A 13085-nucleotide genomic window follows, 5' to 3' on the forward strand; every position below is an offset into this window, starting at 1 on the left:
GTATGGGCATACTGTGTATGTATTCTGAAAGCCCGTAGTATGGGCGTACTGTGTATGTATTCTGAAAGCCCATAGTATGGGCGTACTATGTATGTATTCTGAAAGTCCGTACTATGGGCGTACTGTGTATGTATTCTGAAAGCCCGTAGTATGGGCGTACTGTGTATGTATTCTGAAAGTCCGTAGTATGGGCGTACTGTGTATGTATTCGGAAAGTCCGTAGTATAGGCGTACTGTGTATGTATTCTGAAAGTCCGTAGTATGGGCGTACTATGTATGTATTCTGAAAGCCCGTAGTATGGGCGTACTGTGTATGTATTCTGAAAGTCCATAGTACATTATGGGCGTACTGTGTATGTATTCTGAAAGTCCGTAGTATGGGCGTACTGTGTATGTATTCTGAAAGCCCGTAGTATGGGCGTACTGTGTATGTATTCTGAAAGCCCGTAGTATGGGCGTACTGTGTAGGTATTCTGAAAGCCAGTAGTATGGGCGTACAGTGTAGGTATTCTGAAAGCCCGAATTATGGGCTTACTGTGTAGATATTATGGAAGTCCGTAGTATGGTCGTACTGTGTATGTATTCTGAAAGCCCGTAGCATGGGCATACAGTGTATGTATTCTGAAAGTCCGTAGTATGGGCGTACTGTGTATGTATTCTGAAAGTCCGTAGTATGGGCGTACTGTGTATGTATTCTGAAAGCCCGTAGTATGGGCGTACTGTGTATGTATTCTGAAAGCCCGTAGTATGGGCGTACTGTGTATGTATTCTGAAAGTCCGTAGTATGGGCGTACTGTGTATGTATTCTGAAAGCCCGTAGTATGGGCGTACTGTGTATGTATTCTGAAAGTCCGTAGTATGGGCGTACTGTGTATGTATTCTGAAAGTCCGTAGTATGGGCGTAGAGTGTTGGTATTCTGAAAGCCCGTAGTATGGGCGTACTGTGTATGTATTCTGAAAGTCCGTAGTATGGGCGTACTGTGTATGTATTCTGAAAGTCCGTAGTATGGGCGTACTGTGTATGTATTCTGAAAGTCCGTAGTATGGGCGTACAGAGTAGGTATTCTGAAAGCCCTAATTATGGGCGTACTGTGTAGATATTATGGAAGTCCGAAGTATAGGCGGATTGTGTAGATATTATGAAAGCCGTAGTATGGACGTAATGTGTAGAATTTAAATGCCTGAGAATAAATCATACGGAAACTATGGCAATAGAGAACACGCAACAAGAAACCGCAATACGAGGAAATCATGTTTTAACTTAAAAGTATATACCAATAGAGTGTAACATAAAGTTGTGGGTACTTTTAAAATACAAATCATGGTCATTACGAACTGAATGCATTCAATTGACACTGAAATCAACAATTGCAAGTACATCTTGGTATGATTATGTTTTACTTCTTTGAGTATCATTTTACACTTACTAATAGATCAAGAGTGGTGTAAGTAATAGTGGGCTAAGTATGCCAAAATATTAATTCAAAGCTTTGCAAGCATGCGACATTCTAGTGTTTTAAACCTCACGACTTACAATATTTGGTTATAGTATTTTTTAACATGTACGAGTACCACAAACAAACAAAAAAACATATGCTTTTTTATCATTAAACGAGGCTTTGTGTGCAGTAAAATAAAAAATAAAAAACCGAAAATAATATATCAAACATGGTTATTTCGGCCTTCAAAGAGTGCAAAATATTTCATCTTTCAGTTTAAATAAAGAGTAGAGACTTTATATATTTTTATTTTTTATTTATTTTATACCCAATGGAAGTTTTCATCCATCCAATACCTATTAAAGGAGACCAAAATATACTTGTTCACGATTTCGTTTAGCAAACACCAACACAATAACATTACTTCAAGAACTTTGTTACCTCTCAGCCATGGATCCCCATCTGTCTGCAGACCACCGAGGAAGGATTCTCCGTGCATTAACACCTTCAATCGGCCCTCCGTCCTGCCCGCCAGACGCACAGACCTTATCCGATACGTCCCGCTACTTATACGGCCCACCTCCGATGCAATCCAATATTGATACGGTACATCCGATACGCCCCGATACTAATACGGTATATTTTCGAAAGAGTCCCAATACTGATACTGTCCACATCAGAGACATCCTACTACTGATATGGCTCATGACTGATACGGTTCATTTCGATACGCCCCGCTACAGATACAGTCCCTATCCCATACATCCCAATACTGATACGGTTCATGTCGATACGTCCCGCTACTTGTACAGTCCCTATCCGATACAGCCCAATACCGTGATACGGTTCATGTCGATACGTCCCGCTACCGATACAGTCCCTATCCGATACATCCCAATACCGTGATACGGTTCATGTCGATACGTCCCGTTACTGATACAGTCCCTATCCGATACATTCCAATACTGAGACGATTCATGTCGATACGTCCCGCTACTGATACAGTCCCTATCCGATACATTCCAATACTGATACGGTTCATGTCGATACGTCCCGCTACTGATACAGTCCCTATCCGATACATTCCAATACTGATACGGTTCATGTCGATACGTCCCGCTACTGATACAGTTCCTATCCGATACATCCCAATACTGATACGGTTCATGTCGATTCGTCCCGCTACTGATACAGTCCCTATCCGATACATTCCAATACCGATACGGTTCATGTCGATACGTCCCGCTACAGATACATTCCCTATCCGATACATTTCAATACTGATATGGTTCATGTCGATACGTCTCGCCACTGATACAGTCCCTATTCGATACATTCCAATACTGATACGGTACATGTAAATTCGTCCCGCTACTGATACAGTCCCTATCCGATACATTCCAATACAAATACGGTTCATGTCGATACGTCCCGCTACTGATACAGTCCCTATCCGATACAGCCCAATACCGTGATACGGTTCATGTCGATACGTCCCGCTACTGATACAGTCCCTATCCGATACATCCCAATACTGATACGGTTCATGTCGATACGTCCCGCTACAGATACAGTCCCTATCCGATACATTCCAATACTGATACGGTTCATGTCGATACGTCCCGCTACTGATACAGTCCCTATCCGATACATTCCAATACTGATACGGTTCATGTCGATACATCCCGCTACTGATACAGTCCCTATCCGATACATTCCAATACTGATACGGTTCATGTCGATACGTCCCGCTACTGATACAGTTCCTATCCGAAACACCCCAATACTGATACGGTTCATGTCGATACGTCCCGCTACAGATACAGTCCCTATCCGATACATTCCAATACTGATACGGTTCATGTCGATACGTCCCGCTACTGATACAGTCCCTATCCGATACATTCCAATACTGATACTGATAGCGATTTCAATAAATAAGTATTCCAATTAGTTCTCAATGCCGTTGCACACTCACCCGGACTGTCTGCAGCTATTGGTGGCAACCGAAGCAGACGATGCTACATTCATTGATGTTGAGTACCACCACGCGCCACTGTGAGTTGTCTGATCCGCCCAGCAGACGGACTTAGTACTGCTTAGACGCTTTTGTCCCAACCTCTGTAAACAGTTGTACGAACTATGCGTACACACTCGTAAAAATTCAATGACCTCTCGCATTTCGAAAGGTATCTTAAGGATATTAAAATATACAGGAATTCAGTAATTTACTTTAAAATCAAGAAAGGAACCAAACCCATATGGGGCCATATAATCATGTAAGTCATCGGTGCTGTTGTCGTGTAAAGGCTACTTCAATGATTAGTAGTACAAAACAAACTTTCCTCCATCAAATATGAAAAACAGTTGTTCGTACCTTACAATATACCATTCAGAATAATTTGACAAAGTTTATTAAGATCTTTATATTATTTGCGGTATATTTCTTTTGAAGTCTTACATTTTAAAACTTTTGTTCTGCATTCGCTGTTTTTTAGACCATGTAAACTTAAATTTATCAGTATTATTGGCATTTCATATTAACTTTCATTTAAGATACATGACATTCATTTAATGGCTGAACTACAACACTGCTCAGATGAGCTAAACAAATGGCCAATGTTAAATACCATTATCAGTCACAATAACATATTTCATTCGGATGACATCCTTTACAACGATATACTACTAACAAAACACTAATTTTAGCAGCTTTTATATAATTTATTTAAAAAAACCCACATTATTCGGAGTTGATAAAATGCAAAAAATGACAGGCAAATGAATAAACAACTCACCAGCCCTTACTCCCAATGCTAGGGTTAATTGGACGAACCGTAAGAGCTTTAAAGTGTACTCATATACTCAATTTAAACAGTTTACAAACATGCGGTAATTGTCAATACAAATTATAATTACGCCTTATGAAGGCACATTATGAATACAAATATGAAAACAAAGTTCGTCAATGATTTAAAAGTGTTCAGAAAGAAATTATACATCGAGTTTTAAAGACTGTCAGATACTACATTGAAATAATAATGTCAAGCAGTGACTTAGTTTCAAACAGACGTATCAATACAATGCAATATCAACCAGGAGGATGTATATATTTCCCTCCATTATACATTACGGGAGAGTTCTGCTATTACAATATTACATAGACACGAATAATAATCGTTTACATAATATAAAGTTGTTAACACAGAACATAAAGTTATCACAGACTTTCCGGACCCGGACCAGCTGAATGCCGTTGTCTTTTGAAAGGTAGCATAATTATACATATTTCATTTACAAACGACTATATACGACAGAATAAGCACAGACCTTCCCTGACGATAGATGGATATATTTTGATTTCCTCGAGTAATGAAGAAAAAAACATAGTTGTTGTTTATAATTTGTTAATACACAAAAGAATATACAGTTTATATGTGGATTTTAAACACATCTTTGTTACTCATCGCGTCTTCGTAAGACGGCAGATCGGGGATTTCTGTCAAATCTGTGGCGTAATGTTCCTGTGCGTGACTGGATTCAGACAAATACCCATTGTTTGTTCGTCCATTATGCGATAACGAATTAGAGGGAATACCTCGATTAAAGGAAATACTATGATACTCGGGCGGATTGGACGATACCGCTGTACGGGTGTCTCCCAGTTGGACGTTTCCGCGTACAGCGTCATCGCTAGAAGAACTGGCGTAAGCCACATTTGTCATTTCCCGCAACTGATAGGGTGTGAACTGTTCCTGAGACTGCTGGTCACGGCCTGCCTGCGTGGTCTCACCGCGCTTCTTCCTACACTTACAAATAATTGTCAAAGCGGTAACGAGTCCTATGGGTATGACGATACCCAGCAACATTCCTAAGGTGGAGGTGCTGTCGGATTCCTCAGGGTCACCTTGCAACAGAAAAATGATGATTACTTATGTTTTAAAGAGAAGGTACACTTCCGTAAGGTCGGGTCTTCAAACCCCGGCCGCGTCAAACCATAATCCGTAAAAAATATATTACCGGTCGTTCCCTGGCATAGCGCTCGGCATTTAAAGATTAGTACTGAGAAATATAAGTATCTTCCATGGCCGAGAGTGTAAGATAGGTTCATTCCAACCCGAGCGTAGGGTGTTTCCGCAAAACACCCTGCGCGAGGGTCGGGATGAACCCACCTTACACGAGCGCCTATGGTAGATGCTTTTTCTCCCACTTCAGTTAAACAACATTAAGTAAAAATGTATCTTTTGCTGGAACTCTTTTGTGATTAGTGAAAATAATTGCGTATGGATATGCGATAGCACGTGGTTGTCATGGATATGCGCGCAGTGATCCAGTTAATGTTAATAATCAAATCGGTCTTTTAAAATAATTCTGAGGAAAATGAAGCATTATTTCTTGAATGGTGCGTGAAAACTGTTTTATAGTGGCATTTGAAGCGAAAAATAATTAAAGATGCACTCTTACTCCAAAATTAGATTGACCAAAATTAATAATATTGTTTAAATATTCCAAAAAGGATGAATAAATGACGTAAACAATGGTTCTTATGAAGGATACCGAGTTTAATTTGAAATGCATGAGCATTAAACACGGTATTTCTACCTTATGAGACTATAGTAGACCATAGTAAAGCTTTTAGCATTCACCAATCATTTAACATTTTTGCGCTTTCTGATATTAGATACACGGTTACAATCTTGTTATCAGTAATTATTATTTTCCATACATGCATAATTTAGTAAGTAGTAAAGGGTTTATCAGTCAAAATGGATGTTTGTTATACATGTGTATGTATTGATTTTGAATAAGAGTGTCACTTTAATTAGCGTTCTAAATATTACCATAAGACAAGATTTCCTTGATGCTACTGCCGACAGTCTTCAACAAGGGAGGTAATTACAATGAGGTGTCCATAAAAAGGAGTTCCATACGGGCATTTTATCTTCGCCCGTGGGCAAGATAAGAATATCTAGCATGGTTAAAATATTGGATCTACTTATCTGAGGTGGGAGAAATAGTGTTCTCAGTACTTGTTCTACCCAGGGGAGTTGTATCCCTTGTATTGGGGCTTTACATAGAGCAAGTTAAAGAACCACCCGGATCTCTTGTATCTCATTCTGTTTCATCAAGTCTTATTAAGTCTGGATTTGACTTGGAATTACAGTTATCTCACGTCACGTATGACATTTAAACACAATAAAAGTCGTGATGAGCGGGGTCAAGCCAAAATGAGCGGGAAGACCGTGACAAACTCGAATAAAAGGTAAACTTGCATCCGTGTTAAATGCGAAGATTTAAGGAATTTAAATGCATGTATTTCTGTATTAAAGCATTTTTTTAAAGACAACTATTAGAGAGTCCCTTTAAACGATTTATAGATCGAGGTAAATTCATCGTTTACTTGACGTACTGCAATTGATACCAACGTCCTCGTCATGTGTACAGTCGTGTAGGCCCCATGGATCGTGGTCACATTCCGATATGTATCTCTCTCCGCCCCTACACTCCACGGAGTCCAGCCATATAGGCATATCAGCAGTATCATATTCATAGCCAAGGTAACGAATTACAGAAGGGTGTGACCTGCAGTGCATATTTTGGTAGAACAGATGCAATCAGGTTGAATGGATATTGTATTGCATTGTTAAATACGTTTTTGCGAATATAACTGACTATAACCACACTCTCGCGAAAATATTCAAGTATTAATATTGTAATGGAGGTATTGAATCAAAACAAATAGTCAAGCGCCGTTTTAAGGCTAAGTAACCGATGCTGCAAAAAAAAACCTAGAGGAAAAAAATATCAATGCATATGACCTAGCATTTTTTTCCACACAAGCAGTGTTTAAATTATATATTTAATTCATTATTATACGAGGGATGTTCGGAAAGTTTCAGCAGTATCGTATTCGTAGCCAAGGTAACGCATTACAGAGGGGTGTGACCTGCAGTGCACATGTTTCATTTTGGTAGAACAGATGCAATCAGGGAGAATAGCTATTGTATTGTATTGTTGAATACGTTTTTGCGGTGCAACGGAGGTATTGCATCGAAACAAAAACTCAAACATTTGTATGGCTAAGTTACAGATGCTGCATATAAAAAACCTAGAGGAAAATAATGTTCAATGCACATAATTTTAATTCTAATTGTTATATTAAAATCATTTTATATGCCATTGTATGTAGTGAGTGTTTCGCAGTGTCGTGCTTACGTGTGATATCCCAGCTGTGAGCACACGACTCGTGAGAGGTTGTTAGTGACACCGTCGTCGCAGACGGATCCCCACTGGTGGTTGTAGAACACCTCCAGCCGGCCGGCCTTGGGTGACGAACCGCCCGTTAACCGCACTGCTCCTGTCTCCGCGGATGCACTCATATCTGCAAAAGTATGACACACAACCACTTTATGCACGTCGTAAGAATGGTCATGGTATATTTGCTGCCAGATAAGCTCATACTTATTTGGTATCATTGTAAAGGTTATGACAATAACAAGAGTACCGTAAGGGGTGATAACGCTCGTCCGGATTCATTCGAAAAGGGGCATAACTCGACATATATCAAATAAAATAATGAAATATACACATGTTCGTATAATGTATTTTGCATCATGTGAACTAAGTTTTATTCCAATGTCTTGAACAGACATTTTAGTGATAGCAAGTTTAAAGTGTTTACCGACCGATGATTACATCGACGACGTTCGAATATTTACCAACAGAACCTCGAAGCAAGAAGACCATTTTGTTGCATTCTTAAAACCTCAGTTACATTTGCTGAAGCAGCCGTTGGGTCTAAAATATATGGCCAATCGCAATTAAAGGTCACCATATCATTCCAACGGTTACTTGAGCAGTCACAAATATTAGGGCAGCCACAAGACGTGTTTTGAATTTGTGGAAACAAAAAACCTGCGGCTACCGTATGGCCTTCGAAGTAAAGACGCACGGTCGCCTTAGAGCTATCTAGGATTTTTACAAATACCAAGGCAGACGCAAGGTAGCCGCAAAAGAAAAACTGGCATATACACCTGCTCCATGCACGATACATACTGCTTTTGCGGCCGCGGGGAATGCGCCTTACCTAGGGTCCCTGGGGTGCGGGGGCATTTGGAGTGGATTTTACCATCGGTTCGTCCTCGCAGGGCGGGGATTTTATCCGGGCTTGGCTGGACCGAAAGTCAAAGTCCCCGCTATTTCCCGGACCTGGGGGCGTGGTTACAATTGACTGGTGCATAATTAATGATTAATCGATTGTTGAATGATTAATGACTTCGGTCATGCATGGTAACAAAACATTTAGTATCAATAAATAAAAACAAAATCGCGTAATTGTGGTTGCATGTCTGTCTCATGCTCAAATTTCTTTTCAATCCACTTTGTATCATACTACCATGCTGTGTATGTCTAATGCCAGAATATACAAAAACCTATGTATATGTTATTAGAGTTCATTTTGGTGATCAACAGGAAATGGAGCGAGCGCAGCGAGACCGCAAGACGAGAAATCTATGGAGGCTATTCGTTGCCAAAAGTCTAGACGTGTATGCGTGTGTTTTATGTGTCACAGTTTGTAACATTGATGATTAACCAATGCACATTTTACAAACGCCAACGCATCGGTTGTATGTTTACATTTCACACTGTACATTTTCAATTTTCATTGTGCCGTGTTTATAGAGTTGTTTATGGTAAACACTCGTCATTCTGTAAACTTACAAGCCGATTTTTACTATGCGGTTTGTATAAGACAGATTTCAGTTCGTAGTTCTACGAAGTACATTGTATGATGGTGACTTTTCATTCGCAGTTGAACATGTTTACGAGATTAATTTTATTTTATTTATAGATAGCTCCGCCTTCACCACGGCCTTTACTCCTCCTTTCGTCTCTCGGAAATTTCCGCTATCACTCGGCTCTATTTAAATCAATTTTATACACTTGGACCATGGATATTGCGAACCTTATTATGGGCATTACGGATCATCTATATTAAGACATTTTAGACTATGATTTGGTAACGAATATTTATTAAGAAGAAATAATCAGACCATCTAAATGATAAAGTAATATTTATAAAACAAACTGGACCTAAACTAGAAACAAAACATCATGGTCCGAAGTGTCCCTAAACCAGGTCGGAAGTGTCTGGTCCGTATTGGTCGTGGTTTGAAATGTCTTGATACATTTTCGTTAATGTACCGGAAATGAAATGTAAACACTTCACGGCAGTCTTTTTGAGATATTTATATACATATTCAAGCTTGCAAGTGCGTAGTTGCCTATTCGCGAGTACGCGGTTAAATCCACATGATTCTGACAAAAATATAATAAAAAAATCAGCCAAAGTTGCAGTATGCGTACTTGACTCCATAATCCTAATACTGTCCATTCTCCAGTACTAATTAAAGCACCTCAGAATGCCCTTTTCCGAGGGGGGCATGCCCCCGGACCCCCTAGCAAAATTATGAATCCACATGAATAGAGGGCTAGCTACGCCCCTGGCTTGAAACGTTTCTTAAACGAAGGACCAGGTAAGCCTAACAGAGTTCGGAAGTAACAGTTAATTTGTAACAATCATATAGATGCAATTTCATTTATTGCTAATAAACCAAATTACTTGCGGCTACCTTTTAATACCCCACCCACACACAATAGTCCGGACTTTTTCACATTTAGGTGAAGCGGCCCTTGCCCATTAGAAGCGGGAAAATCGCGCGTTATTTTAAAAGGCTCTCAAAATCTCTATTTATTCATGTTCTTGACATCCCCTACTTGACTGTTTATGCCTATGGTTCACAGTCAGGTGCTAGTCATTCTAAAATGCCGTCCAGGCGAAGACGGCATTTAAGAATGACTAAGTCAGGGGCGTACCTGAATGAAGCATTTTGAACTTTACGCCTGTATGCTTGAGTAAGGTTTCGTCATTTAAAGAAATTTCATTAATTTATTCTTATTATATCAAATTGTGCGGGAGCCGGAGAGGTGTCCCGCTATCAAGAATATTCACAGATCCATTAGAGCATTTTTGACGCCAGCAGAAATTATGTAAAAAAATCAACCCTGTATATACATGTATGTTCACTACCTTAGCTTTAATTTAGATTTTGAATTTTGAGCTCTTGTCATTTCTAGGAGCTAATACTGACGTATACGCACGGGCGTGCTGGCGTATGGCTAGGTACACCCCTGACAGTGGCGGACCCAGGATTTCGTAACTTGGGGGCACAAATAGGTTGAAGCGCTGTTCTTCCTCTGGAAGAGCCGTCCATGGTCAACTCATAGATAAAATAAATAAAAATATTGCTTGCTTGGGGGAATTTTAAGGAGAAAGACTATGCTCATTGTCCGATGGCCTTTAATAATTCCCTTTTACATAATTAAAAAAAAACTGACAGTGGCACTACAAATTCAAGCTCAGATACACCCAACTGTCATTGACTGAATAATATGGTGACATATAACCCATTCAGGAACATTGATCTTCAATCTATCTATTTTTTAAATAAGGTTTTATTGTGAAATAAAAAGATAGTGCTCCGACTCGGATTTGAACCGTAGCCGAAGATGTTATCTCCCAGGCTAGATTTTACGGAAATAAACGAAAAAAAATCCGATTCGTTAGTTCCGCCCATTCACCTTCGGTTTTTTCGTGACATTTGCCATATAAGGTAAAGGCGAAATCGTCAATCCTTGTATTTCTGAATTTGTCAATTGACTTTTGTAAACCTGGACTTGTAGGTCTGCAAGTGTTCATTTTACGAATGCGAGTGTCGACTGTACGATTGCAGTTTTACATATATGCATGATTCGACTTTCTAAATTACATCATCATATTGTTAAAAGCAAATCATACAATCGATGTTTTATTGAGTTTAAACAGTTTAGATCTGGCAATTATGCAGTTTGTCTTTTATAATGACAAATGTAAAATCAGTACGGAAAAACTGACGCATAGAAATAACAAATAGCCCGTCTACATTGACAAATGTAAGAGACATTTTGTACGATTAAGAAGCACATTGTGGGAATTAACACGTCTGGACTTTTGGCAACGAATATGAATGAAACTCTTAAATACTTATCATTTTATGGGTTATGGGATTATAAGAATTACGTAGGTATGTTTGCATAGTACATTAGTTTACTGGAATGACATCGTTTAGGTTATGCATCAGTCAATTGTAACCACTGCCCCCCCCCCCACCCCCACCCCCCGGTCCTGTTGAAAAGCGGGGACTTTGACTTTCGGTCCAGCCTGCCAATCCCGGGTAAAATCCCCGCACCCCTGGGACATCCTACGTAAGCTTCATTCCCCGCTGTTTTGGGCATGAAAACAAAACCACCGCACTCACTCGGCACTGCGGGGCTACCTGAAAGGTTAAAACACTTTCCATTTTCCCCGCTATCCCCGGTATACCCTCGGACCTCAGGGGGGGGGGGGGGGGCGTGGTTACAATTGATTAGTGCATTAGTAAGATCAACAAACTATTGCACATTTTGGTACTGAATTTGTTTGATTGGTTTTATCGGGGACCTATAAACCATATAGGTGCGTGGTTGTATATACTAAAATGACTTAATGCATATTAAAGGAGATACATACATGATAATTCGTATTATATAAGTATACTGAATATTGTCACATGGATATTTTCATTGTGCAATGTCAATATGATTTAACTGATTACACATCTATTTAATATCCGGGTTCATGATGTAAGCTTTAACTCCTTCCAGACAAGGGCACCCTTAACTTTCAATCAGTTACTTACTGCATGCGCCGAGGGCAGATGGAACCTAGGTCGATTGTACCAAATCATGCAGACCGACAAAACACTCTCAACGAAAATAAATATCTATATTCACCGTAAAACTTCTCTACATGAAATGGAGCTACAGAAATAGGATAAATCCTCGATTATCTTCAGTCCACAAATATGTTCGAACACCAAATTTTTATGAAAATAGGACATGAAACATTCTGACATAAACCCCAAATCCCTTTTGTATATTTATGCCTATTTTAGCTCTTCGTTTATAAAGGAGATACATAAAATTATACCTTTACATCCGACGATTAATAATTCCACAAACAGAACAAAAATAAACAGACGTATTATACATAAATCCATGTTTGAAGTAATATTTCACAATACAATCTTCTACCTGTATGCACTCAGTTACATTATCTGTTTATATTGGGGTCTATTTAAAATGGCTGAAGGTGTGTTTGCGGTTGTGATAAAATTGTACCATTCATCGACGACGTAGTGATGAAGGAATTTAATGTTGGTTATAATCGAACTGACAATATAAACAATAAATTGTATCCGGTTATTTTGCGACAGCAATATTAGTTTTAATAAGCTCACGCATTCGGATAGAGAAATTATATATGTGTTCCATATAGGAGTTATCACGTGGATATTTTTTCTTTGTTTTTGTGTATACATTACTGCCCTTATCGGAGTTGTAAGAGGTGGGCCGATCTTAACCATGCAATAATTAGCGTACGGATAAATTTCAATGCTTATCACAGTATTTGCACTTGAATTATTGAACGTTGTACTTGACAACATGGTACAAAACAGTTACTACAGCCAATACCAGAGTTAGTGCAACTATACACGAGCGCGAAGC

At 39.2% G+C, this 13085-nt stretch overlaps 1 protein-coding gene across 1 annotated transcript; it reads right to left on the reverse strand.

Moving 5' to 3' along the window:
• Positions 1-4148: 4148 nt before the first annotated feature.
• Positions 4149-12599, reverse strand: LOC128238736 (scavenger receptor cysteine-rich type 1 protein M130-like). The gene is made up of 4 exons (XM_052954934.1): positions 12508-12599; positions 7656-7821; positions 6841-7022; positions 4149-5346 (listed from the first exon to the last, which is right to left on the reverse strand). The coding sequence occupies exons 1-4, from the start codon at positions 12575-12577 to the stop codon at positions 4871-4873; spliced, it is 894 nt and encodes a 297-aa protein (XP_052810894.1). The 5' UTR covers positions 12578-12599; the 3' UTR covers positions 4149-4870.
• Between the last annotated feature and the right edge of the window lie 486 nt (positions 12600-13085).

Source organism: Mya arenaria, chromosome 6 (assembly GCF_026914265.1).
Source record: "Mya arenaria isolate MELC-2E11 chromosome 6, ASM2691426v1".
In the NCBI taxonomy this organism is placed as follows: Eukaryota; Metazoa; Mollusca; class Bivalvia; order Myida; family Myidae; genus Mya; species Mya arenaria.